Raw genomic sequence first — 20322 nt, 5'->3', positions numbered from 1 at the left:
TGTGTGTTTAAAAACTGTTTAAATGTTTTGTAAATTCCGGTTGTTTTGAGTCATTTCGGGTTCTGTTCTGTCAGCCCAGCGGGGGCGGGGCGGCTCTGCACTGCGCCCTCCGGCCGGCAGGGGGAGCTCGGCGCGGCGCCCTCGAGCCTCCGCTGGGCAGCGCCGTGGGCGCCGCCTCGGCCGCTCCCCGCCCCGCCAACAACGCGCGCGCTGATTGGCCGCGCGCCCTGTGTTGTGTCCCGACAGCCAATCGCGGCGGGCGAGGAGCTGTTGGTGTGGTACAATGGCGAGGACGACCCGGCGATAGCGGCCGCGATCGAGGAGGAGCGAGCGAGCGCCCGCAGCCGCCGGCACTCCCCGAAGGCCCGCAGAGGTACGGAGCGCAGCGGCCGCGCCAGCGCCAGAGCGCGGGGGAGCCCGGCCCGCGGCCCCGGTGACCTTCCGCGGGCCGGGGGAGGAGGGAGGGGAGGGCCCGGCCCGGCCGGCGGCGCCGCGGGCGGAACGTGGAAGTTGCGGCTGGAAAAGTTGGGAGAGGCGGCGGGAGCGGCGCGGGAACGGGGAATGGCCCGGGCTGGCGGCGGGGCGAGCGGGGCCGCGGCAGCTCTGCGACCTGCGTGGGGCGGGGGCCGAGCCGATCCCTGCTCGGGAAGGGAGCTGAGCCCGGGGCCGCAATGATCCCTGCTCGGGAAAGGGAGCTGAGCTCGGGGCCGAGCCGATCCCTGCTTGGGAAGGGGAGCTGAGCCCGGGGCCGAGCCGATCCCTGCTTGGGAAAGGGAGCTGAGCCTGGGGCCGAGCCGATCCCTGCTTGGGAAAGGGAGCTGAGCTCGGGGCCGAGATGATCCCTGCTTGGGAAAGGGAGCTGAGCCCGGGGCCGCAATGATCCCTGCTCGGGAAAGGGAGCTGAGCTCGGGGCCGCAATGATCCCTGCTCGGGAAAGGGAGCTGAGCTCGGGGCCACAACGATCCCTCCTTGGGAAGGGAGCTGAGCCCGGGGCCGCAATGATCCCTGCTTGGGAAGGGAGCTGAGCCCGGGGCCGCAATGATCCCTGCTTGGGAGAGGGGTGGTGGGGGGGTTGTGGGGGGGGTGGTGGGGGTGTGTGTGGGGGGGTGGTGGGGGGGTTGTTGGGGTGAGCTGAGCCCGGGGCCGAGCCGATCCCTGCTTGGGAAGGGGAGCTGATCCCGCGGCGGTCAGTCTCTCTTTGGGAAGAGCGCAGCCCGGCCCGCCGCGATCCCGCTTTGGGAAGGGCTAGGTGTGCCTCGGACCGCCGGGATCCTTGGGGAAAGGCAGCCTGAGCCCGGGGCCAGTCGAGCCGAATGAAGAACTCCGCTCCGGTTACTCGCTGCGGTTTTTAATTTCTTGTTGTTTTCAGGCCGATTTGTTGGTTGTGGCATTTCGCAGGCGGTGGGAATGGCTGCTGCTGGCTGACTTGGGCCGAGGGCGGGTGGGACAGGAGTTTCGGGTGGTACAAACGCATTATTCCCTCTGTGAATATGTGTGTCACACCAGACATCCATGATTTTTTCCGTGACTAATTCGGCAGCAGGGTTTTTTAGAGTGCGTGTGCCTCCACGCGTGGCCTTATATAACTGACATTTTGACTAACGTTTTAGGCCAAAATCACAATAAAGCCTTTAGTTACAGGACGCAGATATAAAAAAGGAAATATTGGCAGTTGTAGCACAGATGTGTCAATTCCTCTTGCAGGGGAATATGTGCATTTTGGAACTCTCTGGAAGTTACAAACGAACCGAAGAAAGATAATATTCTAAGTAGCATCATTATAATTTTTTTAGGCTTAAAATGTAAGGCCTGATCTTACAGGTAGTACAGTTAGCTGTGGAACTCACATTGGAAACAAGGTCAGACATTGAGGAGAACAGTTATTGTGTAAGTTTTTATTTGAGATTGAGGAGGGGGCTCTAGTGCAACACAGTGATTTTGAACAATATTTCAGAGGTTAAGCAAATGCAAAGTGAAATTCAAGCACCGAGTTTTATTTTATAATGAAAAGCATATTCAGCACATATGTAAGCAACACTTAGTAAATTACAGGCTGTATTACATTTTTTTCCTAAATCTGCATTATCTTAGCCCATGGAATTTGTGTGCCTGTGATTTACCTGAAAGGCTAGAAAAACAACCAGCAAGAATTTGATTATATGATAAATCAGAAAAGCCAGACAGAATAATTTCTCAGGTAATTTTTCATGGCATGGAAATTTGATTTGCATTCATGAAGTTATAGATCAAAATATCAGTTAACTAATCTGGTTTCTGGGTTTTGATTTTGTGCTGTTCTGTAGGTTTCATGTTTTAACTGTTATAGATTTTACAGATTCCATGATTAGGAACAGTAAATCTTTTCCCCCTTTTTATAAACACAAGCTCCTTACTGAGGCTCACAATTATTGAATAAAAAGCAACCCAGCAAAAATCAGCTCCAAGCACAATATTGATGAAGCATTTGAGAATAACCAAGAATAATCTATTTATGGAGTTAGGCTCATCTCATGAAGCAGAAAAAACAAATTCTTAGTATTTAGTTCATTTGAACCGTTAGATTAAAGTTTCAGCTGTAAAATGATAATGCAATTCATTGGATATTTTGAAAATTTATAATTTCATTTTTCAAAGGTTTCATTGAAATTTTTTTTTGCTCTACATTTACTCTCAGTTATTTTAGTGTTTGTTGTAACATCTGCTAATATTTGCAATTCACAGCAATTTTCTCATGAGAAACATACCCTTTTTTTCCTGCAGATTTGGTAGCAGTAGCTCCAGTGAGAATTCCAGAATGGTTTCTGCTCATATCCCTGCTTTTGTAGATTCAGCTGTGTCCTTGAATATGGAAGTTTCTTAACCCTAGACTTGACAGGTTTTGGGAAATAAAGGACATTATGATGAACATGATTGAAAAGTAATTAATTTAAAAATAAATAATTCTAATCATATGATACAAAGGAAGGGGAGGAGAAAGATTTTTGTGAGTTAAATCTATGCATGTGTAAAATTGAGAGTCAGTATAAGGTAATATTTGAATTAAATAGCAATTTAAGAAACTTGCTAGAGAGAAGCTATTCCAGAGGATTGTGAAATGTGAATTCATTAGTGACCTAAACAGATGAATAATTTGTTTTTAATTGTTATTTTGGCCTATGTTGCATGCTGTTGTTTCACACATTGAGAAGAAAATAGAACCAGTAAGAATTGCCAAATTCTAGCAACTGTGACTGAGTGTGTCTTTTAGGAAGACGTTTTCCAGAAGAGTAAACTGACAGTTTAATACCTTAGGAATGACTAGACAAGACATTATTTGAGAGGTGTATTATGATGTAGTGATTCAGACTGTGTAGTTAGTACTTAAAACTCCTAATTATTCTGTATTCAGTGAAACAAATATCCTTTTGAATTTTTAATACCTCTTAGGCCTTGTCCTTGAACAGTTAAGATATTTATCATTTGACAAATAACCTTGTTCCTGCCATTATTTCATGAACTCTGGCAGATCAGAAAAGGTGACCATTTCCCAGGTATTAAAATTGAGCTGCTTTGCCCAGTGGCTCAAGGCTTTCATTCTCTACCATGTTCATGTTGCAGGAGGAATCCTCTCTGTGAGTGAATGGCAATCCTCTGGTGCTGCTGTCCCCCTGAGCTCCCTGCAGAGGCAGGACAGGCTGCAGTTGTGAGCTGTAGGTGAAGCTGCCAGGCCTGGGGACACAAAGTGCACTCTGAGCTGCTCGCCCTGACCTTGAGCTGCCCTGTTTGCCAGTGATCCCTGACTCAAGGTCCATAAGCTCCTTTAGAGGGAATCTAGGATGGCAGCTGGCATTTCCTCCAGCTCCCCATCTCCTTCCTGGATATTTTGGGGTTTCTGTTCTGCATTCAGACTGCCTCACATTCCCCAGGTGCTCATGTTTGATGGCTCCTGCCTGGCTTGGCTGTAGCTTTTCATAGCTGGAATAAATCCTCTACATCTTCCTTCTACTGTGCACAGCAGCTCAGGAGTCCTGGAGGGAAAATGCAGTTCTTACTAATATATTTTCATGCATTGAAACACTGTGTGTTGTTCCTAAAGCACATTTGAGATTTAGAAAGAAATCTAGTAGGATAAAAAGGTATCAAGAGGGATGGGAATGCAATCCCAACAAGGAAAACTTGGTGACCTTGGATACCATCACAGATTTTTATCAGAGCCAAGCTGTTATCTCTGCCTTAACTACACAGTTCAGAGCCAGCAGCTGCCAGTGCATGGCCAGCAATAGCTGAAAATTGGTTTTTTGGTTGCTTTTACATTTTCTGAGATTTCATTTCTTTGTTAAACATTTGTAATTGTTTCTCCCAGGTTTTAGTTAATGTGCTTCTGTTCTGCCTGCCGTGCTTATAGGGAAATTTGCTCAATCAAATGCATTAGCACAAGATCTTTCATTAATTCTCCTTCTAAGGAAATAAAAAGAGAACAGCTTGGGTTCACTTTGCAGTTGGGTTCATGTGTCCTTTAGAGAAGTAGTGTGGATTTTTTTTTTTTTTTTTTTTTTTTTTTTTTTTTTTTTTTTTTTTTGTCTCATGGGGTGTTCCTTCCTTTACATATGACAGGAATAATTTGTAGCAGTGATCAGGAATAATTTGTAGCAGTGGGCAGTGACATGGACAGAGTGTTTCCTTCAAAAAGAACACATGGAGCCTCTGGCTTCAGACTCAGTCTTTCTCAAAAAAAAGTAACTTTTCAGCAGCTGAAAGAAATTTTTTTTGAAGAGAGGATGGGCATTCCAAAGATGGGCATTCCAAAGATGGTCATACATAAAGATATCCAGTGCTTTTATCAGGCTGTAATCTGCTTTAAGGTGCTGCATAAGCTCCAAAGTGTAATCAAACAAGGCTAAAATCTCATTTCTGTTACAGATTATGTGTCAGATCAAAATTCTGGTTTTGAAGGAAGAAGGATACTGAAGTTACCCCAGGATGAAAGCTTGCCCTGCTACATACTTGGGAGTAATAGCTCTGAAATAGCCTTTTTGGGGGGAGAAGAGGGCAGTGTTTTGTTTCTGTCTCTGGAGGTGCTCTGGCCCTCACTGTTCCCTCACACCAGCCAGGCCTGGGGCTCCTCAGCAAGGGCTGCTGGTGCCTCCCTGGGAGCTGCTCTGGTCCTGTCAAGCTCTCAAGGGGGAAAAAGTCTGTAATTTCATTCTTCCAACAGCATTTGCTGCATAATGCAGCTGGAGTGGGTTGTGAAACCAAATGACCTCTCAGCCACAGTTGTGTCAACTCTTAAAATATTTCTCTATTGTAGTGCAGGCAAAGCACCTGCTTCAGGGTCACCTGTGTCGTGGGCAGCCCCTGGTGATTGTTCAGTATGGCTTTAAAGGCCCAAGTCATTGCTAATAAATCTTTACCTTAAATGGTTCTACTGCTAATGTTGCTGCTTCCCATAGTTCTTACTGGGTTTCAGGGAGAACATTAGCTGTAGGGATACTTGTAGTAACTCATTCTGGCCCAGAGACAGTGTGAGATGAAGGTGGGTGAATCAAGAATCAGTTATTGGCTGTTAAAAATCATTGTGCCTTGGTTTGTATCAGGCTGAATGCAAAGTGCAACTTCAGGCTTCCCCTTCCCAGATCGGAATAAACTCTGTCATCCTAAAAGTTACACTGTTTTTTCTCTTGCCTGTAAGTGTGACTAGTGCTGAAACAGTGTCAAATTGCTGCTGGGGAACAGGAAAATATAGGGGTGAAATCAGCAGCTTTAATTCTGTGATAGTGTAAATCCTTGCAGTTTTTCTTTTTTTTGCTAATACTTTCTTAGGCATTTTTATGTAGTTCCAAATAATTAGCTGTACTTGAGAGTGCCATAAATATGCATCCTGTTTACAAAAGGTAGGCCTTGGATTGCCATCTGGATGTCATCCCAAATGGAAATCATGGCCAAATGATGCCCTGATTGCCTCATTTTTAAGTTACACAAATTTGTTAGTCTTGTACTTGGAATAAGTTTAAAAGTTTGTTTCTAAATAGAAAAGAACTTGCGAGAAAAATGATTGTGTGTGTGAGTGTAGCTTATAGAGGGATGTGTAAGTTGTACATTTGTAGCAAGGATATAATGAAATGCTATTATTATCTAAGCTCTATTTCCAATAAATTAAATGAGAAACCCAGATAGGAGCTCAAGGCTTCAAAATTTCCTAACCAATGACTGGGAAATGACAAGGGAGGAAGGAAGAGGTCATCAAGATCATCTGGAACAAAGCCTTAAAATGGAATTGACTTTGATTTCCCCAAATCACATTGATTTGCGAGGTTTATACAACTCCCGTTCAAAAACAGCTTCTGTCTGGAGAAAATCTCATACATTTAAAGTCTTGTAAGCAGTGCAAGTTTTCTTTTATCTCCCATATATGGGCTGCTTTGAATGGCAGACTTGTGTTACTTGCAATTCCCATCTTCACCTCTCCAGCAGTGCCCCCAGTTCCTGGGACAGCTGCTCTGAGCTTTCAGAACAGCCAAGTGAAATTGCTAGCACTTGTTCCAGCCTTGCTCCTGCCTGTGGAGTTAAGAATGGGAGAAAATAAGCCTTCATTTCGGGAATAAAAAAATTGATTCTCTCTATTTAAGAAAGCTAAAAAATTCAGCACTGAATTGCCTGTGTTGGCCCCTTAAACTCTGTGTTTCTAAGTATAAACTTTTGGAAGTACTACAAGCACCTTGCACACTCTGTTACTTTATCTCTGTGTGGTTTTTGTGTTTAACTTAAAATAACAATCTGGCCTTCATGGTTGTTACAAGTTGTATTTGTAGCTACTAACTTAGTTCTGCTTAGAGCAGATGTATGTAGTTATCTAAGAGAATAAAAATTCTTGTGTTATTTGGTAGCTCAGATTCTAAGCATTCTGTATTTTTTTTTTCGTACTTCTGTTCTTTTAGCTACACTTCCTTAGACTGCTTTTCTCAGGTTAAAAAAAAAAAATATATCTGGACCACAGTTGTGGCATTTCCCAGCAAATTTGCTAGTGCTGTCCTTGGTTACATAATCCACAGTGAGAAGTGAAATAAGGCACCAGGCAGCTTTCTATTATTAATCAATTTTTTTTTTTCAATTGATCAGGGTTAGCTTTGAAACAAGGAGTGACCTGGAAGAAAAGCAGTTTGATACTCCACTGCTAATTTTTTTAAATTAATTCAGTGTGTTTGGAAATTATTCTTCTCCTTTCTTAATAAAATACTGTTTTGTTTTTCCTGAAAATAAGTTAAAAGTCACTAAGTTTCTATTGAAATACCTGTTTCCTTGTAGAAATATTTCATTATATTGGGATTTTCCAAAACTTTCTTAGACTGTTTTCTTCTGACTTACAGAATTGTTTAACTGCTTCTTTGTGGAAGATGTGGAGAGAATTTGGTGATCACTGTTTTAGGGAAGAGCTTTGAGATAGATTTGGGGGATTTGTTTCAAAATGGGAAGGGGATGCATTCCTGCAGAGTAGAATAGACACTGTTTTCCAGAGAGAAACAAGGACGTTTGGTTTTTATTCCTTCAAATATTTTGTGATTTAGAGTTGTCCTGTTGCTTACAGAATATAAGAGAGCAAACTCAGTGAGCTACTGACTGCCTTCCATCTCACTAAATCTGGGTGATTTTTGCTCATATGCATAATCCTTTCCTGAATTCCATTGTTTTCCCTCACATTAAGTCAAGGCTTTACCAGATGCTGTTGCTCTTTCTATTGTTTCCTCTCCCACTTCAGTGTTTGTTTCCCAGTTGGAGACTTTGGGGTTTATGGTGGAGGCAAGGTAAAGTCAGTTGTTGGTTTTCAGTGTATTCTCATTTTATTTACCTCCTACTTGAACCATCTTTTTATTTAGGGAGCACTCTAAATTCTTGTAATAAGAATCTTCTGTAACTCTTAGTCATTTCTACTGCCTTTTTCTAGGTGTTTTCTTTTTGTGCCTCATCTTTCCAAAACCATTTGATCAGAATTAAGAAGAATAATGTTGTATCATTAACTGTACTAAACTTTTAAATTGCAATTTATTGCAATTTACCATAATTTTGCATTGACCATTTATTTTACTTGAATTGTTTACAGGGAATGGGATTGTCTGCAAATGCCCTGTGTAATTTATTATGCAGTGGTGAACAAGCACATTTAACTTAATTTCAGGAGTGTGCACACCTTGATAGCTCAAATGCAGACTCCATTTGAGTGTGTGGCTGAGAGCTCTTTAATTGAGATCTCCTTTGTGAGCTAACTTGTGTTTGTTGAGTCTCTATAAAGATTCTCATGTCACTGCATGACAAACCTGCAAAATAGCAAAGAAATTTTTAATTTTACTTATTAACTGTTTTGTGTATTTTTCAAAGAACAAAAAGGAAAACCATTTGTAAGACTAGAGTGTATTTATTTTTTTCAATCTGTCAAACCTTTCAGTATATTTTGTCATTCCTGCCAAGAGCCTTACACAGATTGACAGGAATGACTTTGTTCTGAAGAATTCTCACCGGCCTACACTTGCTGTGTTGAGTTCCTCAAGAAAATGTTACAGCAGACTGACTTTCTGCTTGAGTTTATTATCAGTTCTTGAAACAAGACTCAGTGGTATTTCAACATTTGTAGCTAAGAAATTAGACAATGTCTGACTGACTATTTTCCTGAAATACTTACTTTCATTCACTTTTCCCCTGGAAAATCACAATATTTATTTGGATCACCAGTGCCTGAGAGGTATTTAGGTTGCAGCTTTTTGAGCACCTAGGAGTTTACCAGCTGTTAAGAGTTAATTTTGTTGTCACACTTTGTTACCAGAGTTCTGTGAGAGCTTTTGATTGACTATGATTAATGCTGCAGAACTTCGGAGAGGCACTGTTATTAATGTGCTGATTGACATAAAGTTATTCTAGTGAGAGTATTATAATAGCTGAAAATCCATCATCTTGATTATTATTGCTGCAAAATGCCATGGAAATGAGTAGTCAGCTATACATTATTCTAACTCGTGTTGAGAGCCAGATGCCTCACTCGAGTCTCCTCAGATAGGGATCTCGTTTTGTTTGGCAATCCATCAGAAACAATCTGACTGCTGAATGGGAAAGGCCTGGTGTTTGTAAAAGTGATTTGATTCACAGAAATCGGGGGAGATTTTCTCAGGCATCACCTTCATTCAGGGCTGAGGGCAATGCAAACTTGCATGTGTTGCTGCCAGTAAAAGTGCAGCCTGTGGAGAGGAGATAGTGAGCTGTGGGGTAAAGCAGCTCAGTGCAGTGATAGCTGACCTGTCGAGCAGGAAATTGGCATCACAACATTCAAACACCCACCTTTGCTACAGCTGGACCCTCAGCCAAGTCTTGGAGTTGTCCTGGGCTTTTCCCAAGGAGTAGGTCTTACCAAGTGAGTTGAGGAGAAAATGGACTTTCCTGTGAAATGCTCCCTTTCAAGTTGCAGGTAAAGAGCAGCGAGTCCAGTGTTTCTGATCTTCCAGACCCTGCTCAGGGATTGCACAAGCAGAGTGGACTTTGTGCTGAAACTTAGCTCGTAGCTCCCAAATCCCAAACTGCTTCATGTCACCCTCTGCTCTCCCCACTCAGATACCAGAGCTGGTTTTACTTTCTGCTTCCTTACCTGCAAGTTAAATTGTCTGAGTTCTGTTACAGTTACATTTTATTTCTGTAATCTGATTTAATTGATGTTTTATGCTCTAAACAGGTGTGTGCAAAAAACTTCTAGAACTTAAACCCATTTAGATCAAATTAGACTTTCATCTTGCATGTAACAGTTAACTGAGCGGAAGACAAATATATTTGTGCTCTGAGATTTATTTTCACTGTTTGAAAAATGGGAGAAGTTGCTGTTCCCTGTAGTGACTCTATGAGCCTGTGACCTTTCTTGGTGTCCCAAGTTAAGCAGGTAGCAGTTTGCTCTTGTCTGGTTTGGGACATACTATAAATTTAGAACTTCTGTTGGCGCTCCTGTTAACATGAGCACCAACTGTTGCTGTTGTCCTGTAGCACAGTCCTTTTCAGAAATGCACTGATTGGGCAACTGGAGGATTACAGTTCCTTTGGAAATATAATTCAGTGTATCTCATGTTATCAGAGAAGGCTGACAAGCATTTCTCTAAGAACATATCGGTGGGCTGTGGCTGAAATGAATGAAGTACTTTGTTTCACAGAGGAAGCGAAACAAATCTTCCACAATTTCCCAGCAGATAAAAATGATTTGGTGATTGTATTGTGCATTAAAATGATGAGTTTTCCTAGTAATATTTATCCTCATTTGTCTACTTCTGTAAAGGACCTGCAGTGATATTCTGCCATATGACCTTGGATTTGTCACTCTGAAGCTGGAAGGAAATTAGTCTTTCCAAATTTAACAGATAAAGAGAAGCTGTTTTCATGCTACAAATATGTTGTGACAGGAGCTGGTTATTAACAATTAATGTTTCTTGCTAGGTTGGAGACCCAATTGAGAAGATGCTGTAATATTTTTAATGGAGACTGATGGAAAAACACTGCATACTTAGTGTACTATGTAGTTGGTTGTACTGAAGAAATATAATAAGGTTAAAGGAAAGAAATTTGGAAATGAATGTCAAAGAAGGGGTGAAATACATTGTAAAACACAGAGGGGTGATTTTACTGGGAATACTTGGAGAAAAACTGAGAAGTGACATGTTGTAGATACGGTAAACAAAAGGATTCATTTGTGTAAAAATGAATAACAGGACAGATTTGAGTGACTGTGACTGAAGATGTTGAGTTTGACCTTGTAGCAGTTCTGAGGGGTTTGATTTTCTCCCTGGGAGGTTTAACATGGTGCTAGCACTGTCCAGATCTGAGTCTGTGAGAGGCTTTGCTCTTGTTTCCTCAGCGGTTGGGACTCCTGTTACAGTAATCCCAGGGCTCCTGTGGGACACAAAGGCAGCCCTGTTTCCTGGGAATTGTAGCCTTTGTACAGCTGTGTTCTGCAGGCAAAGCCACTGCCCTGCCTGGGCAAGCACTTGGATCAGTGGTTGGGGTTTGGTTTTCCTTGCAGGGACAGCTTTTCACTAACTTGGTGTGAGTTCTCTCTGGCATGGAGAGGCAAATTTGCTCTGGATAGCAAACACCACCTTGATCAGCTGTGTGTGAAGGGCTTTTGGGTCTGCAGTGGACTCAAAAGTCCTTTTTTTATATTCTTTTTTTAAAATGTCACTTATTGGTGTGATCATTGCTGAATTTGAACATACCTGATTTGTCAAACAGCAGGATAAAATGGCAGGTAAAGGCTTAAGTAGTTACTCTTAAAGATAGCTTAGCTAAAACCCAGATATTTTTGATCCTCTCAAATGTTCACTGATCCAAATAGGGCCATGACAAATATTTGGGTTATTTATTCAGATAAAGGCAGACTGATCTCATAGGGATGATTTGAAACTTGCTGGTACAAGTAGTTGTGTGAGGTCTTTCATTTCAATCACCTTGTAAATGCTGCTGTCAAAATAGGTGGTATTTCCTAATTACATGAGAGCAATTTCATTTCACAGACTTTTTGGGGGAAGCTCTAGTGACTGTGAAAGCAACATTTTCTGGCTGTAGATAAAAGCTCTGATTGGTTAAAGCAGATATTTAAGTTTAGATGAATTCTCTGTATTAAATACACAATTTGAGTGCTCTATTTTTAACTGAATTTTATACAAAAACTGGCTAAATATAGAGAACAGTTATTTCTGGAAAGTGTGTGTGCCAGCTGACATTTCTTTTGCTGCTGCTTTTGTCTTAACACTTAGCAAAACAAAAGCTCATGGACTAGAAGTACACAGAAGAATGTTCATCGTGTTTTCTGTCCTGGGATGGCTGTGGGAGCTGTGGCAGCCATGGAGCAACTTGCTAGGAATTTTTTAGTGGAATAAACCAGGAGCTGGAGTGCTTGAGAAAGTCTAGAGCAAGTCTGGTCATGTGTTTGTATCCCCTTTCTATTGTTTCAGAAATGTTGGCATGAGGGCAGAAATAACATTTTCAAACCTTGCTAAGATAAAAGCTCTACATTTAATTATTTACACTTAATTGTTCCATCACAGCTCTTGTGTGGCTTAAAATTGCATGGAATTAAACCCTTGTTTGCCATGCCTTGTAATTGTTGGGTGACATTCTGTACTACTTAAGTCATTATGGGTGAGTAAGTCTTGTAGTCTATAAACTCAAGACTTCCTGGGATGTGCACCGAGGTTAGTCAGAATTCACAACGTGCTGGGATTGGAATGAGATGCTGCCAGGGTGGATGGCATACTGTGACAGACAGGTAATGTAAACTGCTTTTGTCTCTTGTCTGGCCGAGAGTTGTGGTACATAATTTAATTTATAGAACATAACTTGTTCAGTAAAGACTGGAGATAGCTCAAAGTTCAGCTTGTAGGGATTGGTGTTGCACCACACATTTGACACAGGCTTCCCACTCACAATTTTTCACGACATTTTTTTCATCTTGTTTATCTGAATTTTGTGAATAGTGTCAAATTTTCTGCTCTCTTGAACTCCATATGATGCTAATATATTTCCTTTTCCTTCTTGCAAACTGTTGGGTCATTTCTTTCTCTTGGCATGGCACACCTGTGGTGCCATCCTAACATTTTTTCTACTGACTATCATAATTTCAGAAGTTTATGGTGAGACACAGTAATATGATCTTCAGCACTATCATTAAAGTGGAAACTTTGCCAAACATTTGCAGAAATTGGTGTTTTAAATAGCCCAGCTCAGAATTTTCTTATGCTTTCCATGGCAACAAGTTCATCTGTTATGCAAATGTCACGTTAACAGTCTCTGTCAGTGCATGGCTCTGTTTCTTCTCTGCAAAGAGGATATTTAGTGCTCAGTACAAAGTTTCATGCACAGCTTGGTGTATGTGCTTCTGTCTTCAGGTGGCCTAAAGCACCTTCCCAAGGCGTTTTTATTGCACCTTTTATGTTGTGGTTGGAAAATGCAGTGATTTTACTGCTGCTCTCAGTGAGTGAAGTGATGGTTAATGGGTAGCAGTAGGCTTATACAACAGGCAGTTTGGTATTAATAGAATTGCTGTGAAGTTTGGCTTCCTCTTTCTCCTGCTCCTACTGTGTAAGCTTGAAAGTGGCTTTTTATGGAAGACGAGATGCAAGGTCTTCTGGAAAAAATTACAGAAGAACCTTTGCTCACTGCATTTGCCCATATTCTGTAGATAATTCATGAGTCTTTTCCATTTTTTCCATCCTGTATAGCTGTATGTATTATGCCTCTCCAGCTTTAAAATTATTTGATACATTAGGTTTGGAAAGATTGATGATACACAGCCAAGATCTTCTGTAGCTCTGAATTATTTTTGTGGTTCTCAGGAGATGGAGGTTAAAATTCTGTTGTGATGGTTTTTGTACACTGTGAAACAGGTTGTGTCAATTTTAGTGTTTCATTTGCTGACAATACCTGAAGTTATGCACAAACTAGTTGTATCTGATGACTTTATAATGGTGTTGCAAGAAGTGTATTCCACCAATTACTTACAATAATGACAGATTGAAGAAAAGGGTAATAAAAGCATTTACATTTTGCCTTTTTCTGCAGGTTTTCATACCTACTTGACAGCACTGTTGAAAGAGGCTTCTTAACGATACTGTGTGTGGAGCCATTCACATTTAATTGACATCCCTTTTAATGAGGTGTTTGTTTCAAAAATTGATCTGGGGCTTGAATTTAACCTTTAGAATTGCTGGAATGTGATTAAAAATGTGCTGACTTTGCCTCCCTCCCCTTTTTTTTTTAATAATGTTCAGTTTTAGACAGGTAGAGTATTGAAAATGGAGAAGTCTGTTCATGTTGTCATACTTAGAATGTACTTTTGAATCGTCAAGATGGAAATCTTCCTGCCTGGGCTGGAGTTTTGTGTTAGAAAGTTTTTCATGTGTACATGCCCACCAGTGCATGGGATGATCTGTAGCCAAAGTGGGAAATGCTCCTAGGGCAGAATATCTGTCCTACACTGACAAAGAAAAAAAAATAAAAGCTTTTTCTGGCTTGTGGGGAAAAACCTCCAATTATCACCAAAGGTGTTTTACGGCAACACTGGAATTTCTGAGCTGTGGGCTCTTGAGAAGGCTCTGTTTGGGTTTTGTAGCCCTTTTCCTTGTAAGGATGTTTTTCTCCAGAGCCCTTGGTGCACACTGCTTTCATGTGTTGTTTCATTTTAAGTTGGGGTGCTTTAGGGTTCCAAAACCATTCCCTCCCCAGGCACTGAGTGTGTCTGTTCAGAGGTACTCTTGAGTTCCTGAGCTAAGCTTGCTGGAATCCTTTCAAAGCAGTACTTAAATATAAGTGCTTGAAAGGAACTTTGATATAGTGTTGTATTAACAGTAATATTATGGAAGAAATATTGGAAGTTGATGTTTTAACATTTTAAGCAATGTTTGTTTAAATAAGGCAGAATCACTGAACCTTTTTCTTTCAAGGTTTTAATGTTTTTATTCCTAGCCTAATTCTAGTTTTTTACTATTTTTACTCTTGCTTTCTTTTTCTCCAATAATTTGCAGTGTAACATTTTGAACCTCAGCTATCCTAGATCCTTTAAAACTTTGGGCAGCAATTTAAGAAAGGTGTAATTGGCACAGTCAGTGAGCTGTGGATGCTGTGAGTGAGACACTGAGGAAGGTGCTGGAGCTGTAAGGCTGCAGTGCTGGATGGGCTGAAATGTGGTGTCTCCTCTGAAATGTGGCTCTTGGCTTAGATACTGAAATAAAATATTTGTATAACCTTGTGGGTTTGAGGTCATATTTTTGGGAAATTTCTGTAATCCCCCTGATTAAATGAATAATCCTCATATACATTTATTTATATATATGAATCAGGCATGTCGTGCCTAGCAGCTTTCCCTAACTGCTGGGAGTTCTTGGCTCTCTCAGTGGCTCAGAGCAGCTCTTAACACAAAGCTTTGTTGCCCTTTATTTAGCCAGGTGGTTTTTGATTTGGCTTTACTGTGTGAGCAGGTGCAGGTAGAGAACAATGAAAGGTTTTGTAAACAATAGAAGAACTGAAAAAACCAAACAAAAAAGCGAAACGAAGACAGTTAAATGCAAACAGAGGAACATATTAAAAGAGCAGCCTTAGTATTCACATCTTAATAATGAGCATTTTGAATTAAACAGCATTTTTTGGTTCTTAGTTACCTTACTGTTTAATCAATTCAATTTATTAAATATGTAAGGTCTTTAACACCCATGTGCTGTGCCATTCACTGTTGGACAAGATTCTAAGAAGCAACATGTTTCTGCATTTTGTTGTGCTCCTCCAGCCAACACAACTTGGATTTAATTGTTTGAAGCAATTTATGCTGTTCTTTTGGATATAGCATTTTCTGTGTGAAAAAGGCATTCATGTGTTCTGATATGTCTGCAGAACAAACAACTAGTCAGATTTTTACTGATGCCTGAAAGCTTAAAGAATTTATTTTGAAAAACATGACATCAACCAGCATTCTGGATACAGGAACAGATGAATTCTGGTGCACAGCAAGCTGTTTCTCAAATTAAAATTGAAGTTGTATCAGTATGTTAGAATTCATTAATCAAAAGAATGTGGAAATGATTGTGCAGTCATTTTCTGCTGAATTTTCCGAAGGAATGTTTTAGATTGAATATTCACTTAATCTTTATTTCATTCTTTCAGATGCCAAAGTACTGATTTTTTTCTTCAATAGGAGCAAATACTTAGAAGTTATTTTATAGAATAGTAGTAGCTATTGCATAGGATTGATTGACTTTAATCTGAACCAGTTCCAAAGGGATTTAACTAGTGAGTTTATATTATTACACTGTAATTTGCAGCATGCAACTGTGTGGTGTTGTCAGAGTGTAATGTGCCAGTTTGTTTTTCCCCTTCAGCCACAGCCTTGCCCTTGTCTGTGCTCTAAGAATACTTCTCAGGGGTCTCTGGGGGAGCTTCACCCCTGTTTTCCAGGAGACTTGAGATCTGGGCAGGTTTCTGTGGTATTTTTCAGCAGCAGCACACATGGGGTATGGGCTGGGTGTGCAGCTGGGCTGCAGTTGTTGGCTGCAGATCCCAAAGAATTAACAGTAATTTCATCTCATGTCAGTTATTCTTTTTCCTTATTAACCCAAGATTTTGGGGAGGCAAGTGTCCACCTTCTGTATGTCTGTAAGTGATTGAAGCAGTGCTTGAGCTCATTTGTGACTGTCCTTCTTACTAACTGTGAACATGTTTGGTGCTGCACTTCAAGGTTATTAAAGACAATGGCATCTTGTACAGTTGAGCAATATTTAATTATAGAGTTCAGCTCCAAGTGTATGGAAAGACTGTGTTAAACATCTTCCCTCCCAGCTTCTGAGAATGCTTATCCCATCTCACCCATCAGAAATAAGTCAGTGGTTTAACAGTCCCATTAGTAGTTTGGTCTGAGCACAGTTAACTGTAGGCTTTTTAGAGGTGTCTTGGTTTTCTTGCTAAAATGAAGTATGGGCAAATAAAGAATATTTCTCTCTTAGGCTGTTACTCTGTAGTCATCTGAACTCCTCCAGAGTTAGTGGGAGTGGTGATCTGGACATTGGCAGCATCATGAGCTCTCCTGTGCCTGTTGCAATGTTATAAAGGGATTGTAAAGGTGTAAAGGCAGAGCTATCTTAACAGAAGTGAAGGAGAGGAGAGAAAAAGGAGCTCTTCTGAAAGTTGCCAGACAAATTGCAAAGTGATGAATTCCTCTTTTGATCTTCATCACTACAGCCAAGTTCCTACTTTCCATCTGTTTCTTTCATTCATTTTCCTTTGCATCTTTCTTCTACAATCCTTCTAAAGAACATACACATATATTAAGTTCTGCCCTTCATTTATTCTTTTGTCATTGTTTCCATTTCACTTTCCCTGTGTTTCATTCCTGTATCTTTCTTGTTTAGACCAAGTGGAGGATCCAGCTGGCCGTAGCAGCCATGTAGGACCCTTCAGGAACCTGATGGTAAGTGCACGTGTGTACTTATACTCAGGCTTCCACCAGGGTCTGTTCAGAGGCATTTCCCTCTCCTGCAGGCTTCTGCTTGTTCCTGACCTCTGAAACAGTTAGAAAACTAAGGGACAGACCTTGGACTACTCATTGACACCCTTTATGTCAGAATAGTAGGTTGTGTTTTTATTGGAAATCTGCAGGGAGAAAGTTGTGCAAATCTTTCAGTTTTATATGGATTTTAAAAGCACTTTGAGGACTCAGGGGAGAAAGTCTATCAACAGCTGCTAAATGTCTTTAAAAGTTCCAGAACTCCAAGTACATGAAAGCTGGGAGAGCATATCAGTGAAGTATCACTTATTTCTCTGTTATTAAATTCTCTTCTTGGGCATGTGCTGTTGAACATTCAGGGCCATGAAATGGTGCATCTGGGACAGTTATTGTCATGTTGGAGTATAGTGAATTCTTTGAGCCTTATCATAGAAAGCTGTCACCTAGAAAATGAACAAACTAGAGCTGGTAAAGGAGAACATCAGCAGTGGGTTGTTGTCTGTCATTGATGTGTGTCAGAAATTGATCTGACACACCTGAAATGCTGTCCATGCACAAGCAGTTTTGTTCACTGTTCAGAGTAAGGGCAAGTCAAGTGCTGGGTGAATCCTCTCTTCAAATGCATTGATGCTTAAAGGCCAGGAACTTGAAACATTTCTTGCTCTATCACAGAGCTGGTTGAATCTCTTTTTAGGACTGTGGCAGGAGAACTTGCAAATGATCTTCTTTCCATCAGTAGGTTAAGTTATGTGGCATAGGTACCTTGATTTTGTGTGAAAATCCTGCTATTGTAGTGATTTCTCAGATTATAATTGGATTTGAGCTGCTATGAATTTTATATTCTCTAATTGGATGACATTTTGAAACATTTCCACATGCCTCAGCACTTGGGATTTGTGTTGGTGCCTTTTCATACTTTACCTCACACTTGAAAGAGCACAGTATATTTCCAATATTGTTAGAAAAAAAGAATTAATTTGATCTTGGTTTGAAGACTTTGACAGTAACTGGTTGTTATGCTGATATTCATACCTGAGCATGGCCAGGTTTGGCAGGTGAGAGGGACCTATGTACCAACCTTTTCCTTCTTGTTTCCAGTTTCACCTGTAGAGAGAGATGGATCAAGAATTCTGTTCTTTTTAGGTCAAGACTCTGATACTGGTCTGCAAAAGGTTGACAGCTCTTAGGGTTCTAGGAATTAGGTGTCGTTTGTTGTGTCACTCATAAGGTGTATTGTGATGCATGTTTGATTCCTAGGAATGTTTTGAAATCTTACATTTCCACCTTTTCCCTAGAAATGGAACTGTTGGATTGTGTTACTGTGCATTCCCAGAGGGATTTCAAGTGACTTGGGAGATACTTCTGGAAACTTCTTTGATATCCTTCGTACTTCAATCTTGGTAGTGTTGATTGTAATTACGAACATTAGAGGTGCTGATAATAAAAAAAATTGTGTTTGAATTGGATATTTAGAAACCTGTCAGGTAAAGATGTGCTTGAACTTCCTTATGCATGTGTGAACATCCATATAGATATGTGCTAAATCTTCTGACAGTTGCAGGTGTTTGATATAAAATCAAAATTGAATATTGCATTGTTCAAACAATCCATTGTTGGTTCTTTGTGTCAGGTTAGATGTGGAGATCATTACAATATTTGAGGATATTCAGAGCTAATTGCTACTTCACTTTGGGAAGGATGTGTTTGTCTTTTCTAAAGGTGACAAAAGTTTAGTCTGAGAGACTGTTGTCAGGTTATGAGACTAAAATCTGTTAGGCTGATAAGAAATTAAAAAAAGGTTTGTCGCATACATAAAACTGAAACACATTGGAATTTGGGGACGTCCTATGAAATCTGAGCTCCTTGAGAGGAAGTACAGATAGTTATTTAGATAGAATGTTCAAATCAAAACAAGTGTTTCCTTTTAAAGCTGAGCTGTCTGAGCTGTTCTCTTGGGTGTGTGTGTGTACTTGGAACTTCTCAGTTTGAACAGAGGAATGTTTTTTTTAGAGACATTTCAGTTTCTTGGCTCAGAATGTGAAAAATAATTTCGAGGGGTAAAAAGGAATTTGTTGACAGGATTGTGATGTGGGAGAATGTGCTTCTAGCTAGGAAACAGATTTAGGATTGTGATGGACATTTCTGCTCAGGGGGAAGGGGCAGTGTGGTATAAAGTAGCATTTTGTGTGTTAGAGGGGGAAAAGGAGGAATTTGGATTGCTGCTTCTGGACAGTTCTTCCCCAGAGTTGTGTGCAGAACTGTGGAGTTCCAGTGGTGTTTTCTGTATTCTGTGTGGAGAGTAGAGCCTGTGCAATGAAGTGAATCGGAAAACCACAAACTTTCATTTGTTATTACACACCCTTTATCATAATTTCTGTATGTTATAGACCTGAATCTATAAGATTAATGGCAAAAATTAGCAGTACTTTGTAGTGCAGTGGAAAATGAAGTTTTCAGTGTGTTTACATCTTGCAGTACTTGTCAGCTCTTTGCATATAATGCCTTTTTGGGTTCACAGTCCTCTGCAACTAATACATGCTGCTTCATTTTGCTAACAGAAAGTGATAACTGAAAGTGGTGGTTGTGTCAGGACACAGCAAAATACCTTCAGTGTTTGCTGTTTCCCAATTCCATCTCATTTGGTTTTACTGCCTTTGCCATGTTGGTCAAGCTCATACTGCTTTCAGTCTCCTCATGATGTTAGTACTTCATTGCTTTTATCACAACTCTTTTCACTATTCAGAATGTTTGTAAAACTAGAATAAACCTTTATGGGTTTCTACTTCATAAGGTCTTCCAATTAACACTAAGAACTGATAGTGTATGAAGGTTTCCTATTTTCCATATACTTCTGTGAGGTACAGGAATTTAAGGGCATTACTAAGGCATTGGGTAACTGCATGATGTGGGCTGCTTAACCCTGGGCAGCTAGTTTGTTCTTGCTTTGAAAGTGAGGAATATATTTCAGAGTCTGAGGTTTTTACCTGAAAAAACACCTGTCTGTTCTCCTAATTGGTCATTTGTATTCCTCAGGAAAGCAGGGTCTCTACCAGGAGTGTGTTACACTCCAGCACTGAGGGGGTAATTCTGCCACTCATATATGACAAAAATTGTTGATCAGGAATAATAAATGGTTTTTTCTCCCCAGGAAAGAAGAAGACTCAGGAAGGTAAAAACAAGGGAAAGAAGGCAGCAGATACAAAACAGAAAAAGACTGATTTGGATTCTACTTCTGCAGATATGAGGGATTCTAAAGAGGGTGAGTTCTCAAGTGTCTTATTTTCTCCTTCTGTCTTTTTGAATCAAAGGGTGCTTGTAATATTTAGTGCATTAGCAGG

The 20322-nt window shown here is 40.7% G+C and overlaps 1 protein-coding gene and 1 non-coding gene across 5 annotated transcripts in view; one reads left to right on the top strand and one right to left on the bottom strand.

Moving 5' to 3' along the window:
* PRDM2 (PR/SET domain 2) overlaps positions 1 to 20322 on the top strand; it is a 63745-nt gene that overhangs the window by 21163 nt on the left and 22260 nt on the right. For 2 of the 4 annotated variants that reach the window (XM_085080170.1, XM_085080171.1), the window contains exons 6-7: positions 247 to 373; positions 20133 to 20243. In XM_085080170.1, coding sequence (XP_084936296.1) covers positions 247 to 373; positions 20133 to 20243 — 238 coding nt within the window. Of the gene's footprint in view, positions 1 to 246; positions 374 to 16889; positions 16949 to 20132; positions 20244 to 20322 lie in introns of those variants that run through there. The other 2 variants (XM_085080172.1, XM_085080173.1) reach the window with 2 other exon arrangements.
* Positions 15536 to 15631, bottom strand: LOC146428311 (small nucleolar RNA SNORD116). The gene has a single exon (XR_014856186.1). It is a non-coding gene; the product is annotated as a small nucleolar RNA SNORD116 (small nucleolar RNA).

This window comes from Lichenostomus cassidix, chromosome 21 (assembly GCF_008360975.1).
Source record: "Lichenostomus cassidix isolate B80296 chromosome 21, HeHo_3.0, whole genome shotgun sequence".
Taxonomy (NCBI): Eukaryota; Metazoa; Chordata; class Aves; order Passeriformes; family Meliphagidae; genus Lichenostomus; species Lichenostomus cassidix.
The sequence above is the reverse complement of the archived record's forward strand: the minus strand, read 5'-3'. Positions and strand labels throughout refer to the sequence as shown.